Source organism: Juglans regia, chromosome 9 (genome assembly GCF_001411555.2).
Source record: "Juglans regia cultivar Chandler chromosome 9, Walnut 2.0, whole genome shotgun sequence".
In the NCBI taxonomy this organism is placed as follows: domain Eukaryota; kingdom Viridiplantae; phylum Streptophyta; class Magnoliopsida; order Fagales; family Juglandaceae; genus Juglans; species Juglans regia.
The window spans coordinates 5,391,777-5,399,020 of NC_049909.1; the positions used below are offsets into that span (position 1 = coordinate 5,391,777).

Sequence of the window (7,244 nt, forward strand, 5' to 3'; positions counted from 1 at the left end):
TTATGCGTACTTTCAAAATAATTAGTCCTAATTTTGTACACAATTGCCAATGTTGTTTGATAATTATAATGGACCTCACTTGGGTATCACCCCAATTAGCAGGCCTTTAATAGATGATTTCCTGGCATAAACAAACCAGCTCGACATTCTGGTTTTCCAAGAAGCGGATTGGTGAAACGGGATACCCAACAGCATGCTAGCTCAATGCCAAACATCTGTAGCAACTTCACCTATAGATAAAATATGATCCATATCCTCCCGACATCTCTGCACATAGCAGTCACAAGCCAAAGCCAACTGCATTCCTTTGGTTTACATTCTCTCATCCACAACCAAACATCGGAGCCATACTTTCCATAAACAAATGGAGATTCTTTTAGGCAATAAAGGGTGCCACAACCAATAATGCCAAACCAAGTTTTCTCCTCTATTTCTCACTGCCTTCCATGTAGTTTTTGTTGAGAACTTCCCATCAGGAGCTAGCTTCCAAATGCCAATATCCACACCTATTTTACCAACCAGGACATTCTGCACGATTTCTATTGTTTTTTCAACTCCAACCAACTCTAGCAAAAAGTCCGAATTCCAAGTATTCTACTGCCAGCAGTCACGAATGCAGAGCTTCATATTAGATATCACCTATGTGCTTACCGACAATAGTCCCAAAGCTAGCCACCAGTCAAACCAAAAGGAGGAATTCCCACCCCACACCAACATTTTCATATTATCCATAACTTCCGGCATGGTAGCCACCATAGATTTCCAAAACCTCAAATCAGCTGGTCTCTCCATTCGGGCAAGAACATGGCTATTCCTGCAATATTTAGCCCTGAAAAAATCCGCCCATAAATTATTAGAGGTGAGTAATCTGAAAGTAATTTTTATATGTAGCAATTTCTGAACTTCATTGAGATCTCTTACACCCAAACCACCTTCTGAGGTTGGTTTACACACTTTCCCCCAAGAACGCCAATGAATTTTCTTTTTGCCTTCCATCTCTCCTCACAAAAAATTAGCTGAAAGAGAATTAATACAAGTGAAAGTGCCCAACGGAATATTCAGAACCGACATCAAATGAATGGGCAAACAAGATAGGACATGTCTTCGCAACACCAAACGTCCACCTTGCGAGAGCAATTTAAATTTCCAACCGACGATTTTCTTGCGGATCTTATCCACTAGCGGTTCCAATACACGGGACGTTAGCTTGCCTGAAACCAAAGGAACACCCAAATATGTAACGGGAAAACTGCCTTCCGCGAAACCTGTCATTCGTAGCAAACATCTTTTGCGATCGGGTGAGATATGCTTGGACAAAAAAACTGCAGATTTCGCTTTACTGATTTTCTGACCCGACCAATTCTCATGCAGCTCAAGGACCTTTATCAGATTTTTTATCAATCTCTTCCCACCATTAGCAAATATAAGGACGTCATCTGCATATAATAAATAAGATGCTAAAGGCGCCCCAAGTAGATGATAAAATTTGCCAATACGACCATCCTCAAAATTCCTCCAAAGTAACCTCATCAAAACCTCCTCCATCAGAATAAATAGAAAAGGGGAGAGGGGATCCCCTTGGCGCAATCCTCTGATGATTGGAAAAAAAAAAAAAAAAAAACCCTTTGAAGTACCATTCATCATGACCGAAAACCGCGGGGCCTCCACACAATTAGTTATGAGTTTACAAAAATGATCCGAGAATCCATAAGCTCTCAATACCTCCAAAAGAAATCCCCAATTAACTCTGTCATAGGCCTTAGCCATATCCAGCTTAACCATCACATTACCACCTGTCATTTTCTTATGTAAAGAATGAACCATTTCCTGTGCCAGCGAAATATTCTCGAAAATACTACGCCCCAGAATAAAAGCACCTTGTTCATGTGAAACCAACTTCTTAACAAAAGCTGTGAGTCTGAAAACGATAATCTTCAAAAAAAATTTATAAGCCACCGAGCACAAACTGATGGGACAAAATTTATCAAAAAGGGTTATCCACCTTCAGAATTAGAACAATTAATGAGGAAGAATAAAACCTGGAGAGATGAGTACCCTGGAAAAAATCTTGTGCTACTCCGACGAGATCCTCCTTAACAATATCCCAGCAAGCCATATAAAATTCTGATCCAAAACCGTCGGGCCCTGGACTACTATCTTTCGGAATCGAGAACACCGCTCTTTTGACTTCTGCATCCATCGGTACTGCACACAAGAAATTATTATCAACCTCCATAATCTACCCATTTATTAAAGCTGAGAGGTCACTGGCCTCGATGGGGGACGTCTCCTCAAGGAGACTCTGAAAGAATTTAGCTGCCTCTTCGTAAACCACCTCCGCACCTTCCAAGATCCTTCCATCGGCCATCACCATTCTGTTCAGCCAACCCTTCTTGCCCCTTTGATTTATTACTGAATGGAAAAATTTGAAATTCTAATCTCCCTTAGTTAACCTTTTTTCTTTTCGCAATCTGACCCAGGCGGGTAGATTCTCTTTTTTCCCAGACCTGTAGCTCCAACTTCATAGCCAAATAATCATCTTCATCCTCCATCGAATAGCCAGCTTGTAACTGATTTTCCAGGACATCCAGGCGTTCCTCTAGGGCTTGAATATTCGCACCTACCCTCCCAAATACGCACCTGTTACACGCCCGTAACACTACTTTCGTGCGTTTCAAATGGGTAGCCAGTTTAAAGAGTCTTGAACCCATGTCCATCCTACACCAGGCATCCTTCACACACGACAAAAATGTTTCATGCAAGGACCACATGTTTTGAAACCAGAATGGAGGCGGACCATATAAAGATAGCTGCCGATTCACATAGACCACCATTGGACAATGATCCAAAGACTTCTGACCCAGATATTTGAGATGAGCCGAACCAAACAAAATTGAAAAAGTTGAATTAATAAGAGCTCTATCAAGCTTTGCCCAACTACGCGACACCCTTTCATGTCCGTTGCACCACGACTTAAGTTGGCCTGTGCTTGATAAATCAAAAAGCCCGCAATGATGTATACAATCATTAAAATCCGCCATCGATACAAGAGGCCTTGGATTCCACCAATTCTTTCCGCATCCACTCTAATAATATTAAAATCACCTAAAACCAACCAAGGGGCATCCGAAACATGGGTCTCTACCAGACTCCTCCATAGCTCTCTTTGATCTACATAAGAACACTACGCATAGATAAAAGACACCATGATCCTTTGTCCTCCCTTACTAAACTAGCCTGACACCATCTGTGCCGTAAATGAAACCATCTCAAAGGCATTTAAATCCTTCCAAAAAATTCACAATTTACCATCCTGACTTTCATTAGAAAGAAAATGGTGGAAACTCAAAAAAGAACCCAGTGTTGCCATACGACCCTGAGCCCCAAACGGCTCTAATATCGCAAACATCTCCACTTGAAACTTCTTAATTAAATTTTTCAACCTTCCTCTAGACTTGCTCTAGACCTGCCCAACCCTCCAAACGCAAAGCTACAAGATAGTCTTGATCTAAGCTTACAATCTATTCACAATTTATAGATAATTTTAAATATAATAATATATTTTATTAAATTTAAATCCATTAAATTAAAATAATATTTAAAATAACATTATTTTATTAATAATTATAAGCAAATTGCTATATAATAATAAGTTTTGTCATTTCTCAAGTAGTTAAGCAAAACCAGGGTTTAATCATATCCACAATCCGAACAAACATCTTTTAACTTTTAGCTAACATTCATAAAGGAGCAGACAAAGCATTCATTTAAAATCAGGAGTGGTTTAATTAAGGCAGTTAGCTATGCCATGTTTGGACATTAATTAACACAAGTAATTTGACTAAACAGTGAGCATATCCATGGTCGGGGCCCATCAAAGACCTTGTAAGGTTTATGCAATAAAGAGAGAGTAAATTTCCTGAACTAGAATCGGTCAGTGGCAAATTGGCAATGGAATGAGATGAGATGATAAAAATTAAATAAAATATTATTAAAATATTATTTTTTAATATTATTATTATTTTAAAATTTAAAAAATTTAAATTATTTATTATATTTTATATAAAAATTTAAAAAATGAAACGTTTTCAATGTCTAAACGAGACAAATCTGCTTAGTAGGCTTGCCTCACGTGTTCATTTACTCGAGACTGCACCTCTTCAGCCCATGAGTCATGAATAGTGAGTGCCAATTTGTGAATATAATTATGTTCATATGTACCTACACTCTATGGAGTGCGTGGGATGTGGCATCAAAATGAGGCAATAATTCAAGGCTTCTGTCCTGTACCCCTAAGCATATGTACCAAAACATTTTGCTTTCTAATCTAAAACGTTTTGTTTTATGAATCTACTTTTTTTGTCCAACGCACTGACATGAAAGCCAGGAGCAAAATTCTTACTCACGAACCTCACAGGTAGTAATCGAATTTAGTTTTTTTAATAGAAAAGTCCTATTTTTGTTAAGTCATGTCATCCCGTCCTACATTAAAAGATATTAAATTTATTCTTTTAAATTTTAAATAATTTGAAACATTTTGTATTCGTCCCCTTAAAACATTCATATCAGGTTATTTATAAAATTTCTTATAATTTAGTTAAAAATGACACTTTCTATAAATTTTTCTTAAATTTTATCCATGTTTCTAAAGTCTTCTACATCACATTTCTTATCATTTTTTCAATTCTATTAAAATAATATTTTTTTATTTTTTCTTTATTATTTTTTTCTCTCACTTCTATTTACAAATTTAACTATTTAATATTTTTTCTTATGTTTTGAACTATTACTATAGTGAATATTTTAAACAAAAATTTAAAATTTTTTTTACGGGTTTGATAATATTTTTAAAATTATTATTTTTATATTTTAGTAATTATTTAAATTATTTTTAAAACTATTATTTAAAACTATAATAAATATGGATATAAGAGAAAATATAATTGATTAGAAGAAGAATGTATTTTATTTATTAGAATAAAATATTAATAAAAGATGATTTAGGGGATAAATAGTAATTTTTTATATTTAAAGAATTACTATTCATCCCTTAAATTAAAATTTTAAAATAGAGAATAAAATGAAATGAGATTTTTAAACTTAAAAATAATTTAAAGATAATAGTGATATTGGGATGCGTATGGATGCTCTTATAACGTTTCACCTTCTACCCCTGTGCACGAGCATGACTAATTTTAAGATTTAAGAATAAATTAATAATAAGAGCCAAGGACAACCTTCGAATGAATAAACTTTCAAGACAAGGAGGGTCAAACACGTCATAATTTTTGCTGAGATGTTCTGTTTCTTTTCTTTTTCTTTTCCTCTGGTTTTGCCTTTGGTTTCCAAATACCAGTTCTTTTTTTGTGTTTTTTGAAGTACCAAAAGACCAGTTCTCTTTAGTCTTTGTTCATATTAATGGGACAAATATATATATTTATATATATATATATATATTTAATCATATGGATGGTGCTACTCAGCCCATGGGCCATGAGTTTCCTCAAATTTACTATTAGTACAATTATACTTTTTTTTTCTTTTCTTTTTTTTTTGAATATTTTTTGAAGATCTTATATTTAAAAAAAAATACATCACTTTATTAATAGTCATTTTTTTAATCATTAAGAAAAAAATTAAAATACCCAAACAGTAACTTTAAGGTGACAAAATCTTAAAGCAAAATATCATTTTGTTATTCATATTTATGATAAAGATATGGACAATGTCAAAGAGACCGTGAATGGTGCCCCACATTATACCAACAAATGTAAATGGATTTTTTTTTCTTTGAAGTATTTTTTAAATATTTATAAACATTTAAAAAAATTAATTCACTAATAATCACTTCCTTAATCATTAAAAAAAAATATCCGTCAAAATGGAGACAACACTCTCGACCCCCTATCAGGAAAATGATAGTATGACTCCTAAATGTACTTACTCATGTATTCAAATTTTAATTTGATTTTTTTAATGGTTAGAAAATCGATTATTAGTAAATTTTTATTTTTTTAATAGTTAAAGATGTTTAAAAACTATTTAAAAGAAAAAGAAAAAAAAATATCTTTTTAAACTGGTGTGCATATTTGAGGTGCACAATAATGTGCATCCTAGCATTGTCCTTTTCCTAAGATATTTTCCTATTGTCCATTATAAAATCTTTTGTCTCCATTGTAAATTTAATTACTGCCAGGCTTTAAAAATATAGCCGGCCAGTTGTACATATATTATATACATTATATAAATTTGAAAGTACTGAACTTTGTTTTTATATGTAATATGTAAGGCCACATTATCAATTATCTTAATATACAATGTATAAAGTTATAAACAAAAATGGGGATATGATATAAAGCTACTCCATCCATTCCCCATTTGTGTTATTATTAAGTTAAAATTAAATAATTTCATTGGTTAAATTTATCAAATTAAAAATAATATATGTGATTAAATTACTAATTTATATTTAAATGCAAAATCATTAAACAGAAAATAATTTTTTTTAATTAGATTGTTAATTTTTATTTAAAACTAGTATTATTCTAGTTTTCTTTAAGTGATGGAGTCATAAATGTTATTGAACTATAAAAGAAGATGACGATTGTAGGGGTCAAATCAGCAGTCTATAATTTAACTAAGACATAAGACAGAAAATCATGCTAAGAGATAAAACCAAGAAGAGATAAGACAAGTTGACCCAAACTCCTAAGAGGAAAGACACACATACTCTTAAAATGAAAGAAACTCACGAAAGGAAAAGGCTTCACAAGGTAAATTGGACTCAATCACTCCAAGAGAATAGACCTTTCTATAAGGAGGAGATCCCCCACAAATCTAACGAACTCTCCACAGACTCTCTAAAGGCTCTCCAGAGAAGCTCCCTATGTACAAACTTCACCACACATAACGACTTTAAAGGATCTTCCCTAAATTCCTCTATTATATTGAGGGATATGTGAGTCCATGAGAGATTGTAAAATCACCCATTATAGTGAATTTTTCTCCCGAACAATCCATGAACGTAGACTTTTATGCCGACCCACGTAAATTTTTGTGTTTCTCTTTATTTGGTTATTTATTTTTATTTTATGGATGAACTCAAAGAACAGTGTATCGACGCCCGAATCACCATCGTGGGCTGGGGATAATTCATTCTTCCCTTCCAGTCTGTTGTGCAAATTAAGGCATTAACAGTTTGCGCCGTCTTTGGGATCGACTAATATTCTGCACCGAAATTGGAA

General features: G+C 33.8%; 1 protein-coding gene across 1 annotated transcript; it reads right to left on the reverse strand.

Annotated features, from left to right (window-relative positions):
• Nucleotides 1-2,444: 2,444 nt before the first annotated feature.
• LOC108997357 lies at nt 2,445-3,041 on the reverse strand. The gene has a single exon (XM_018973572.2). The coding sequence runs from the start codon at nt 3,039-3,041 to the stop codon at nt 2,445-2,447; it is 597 nt and encodes a 198-aa protein (XP_018829117.2).
• Nucleotides 3,042-7,244: the final 4,203 nt, after the last annotated feature.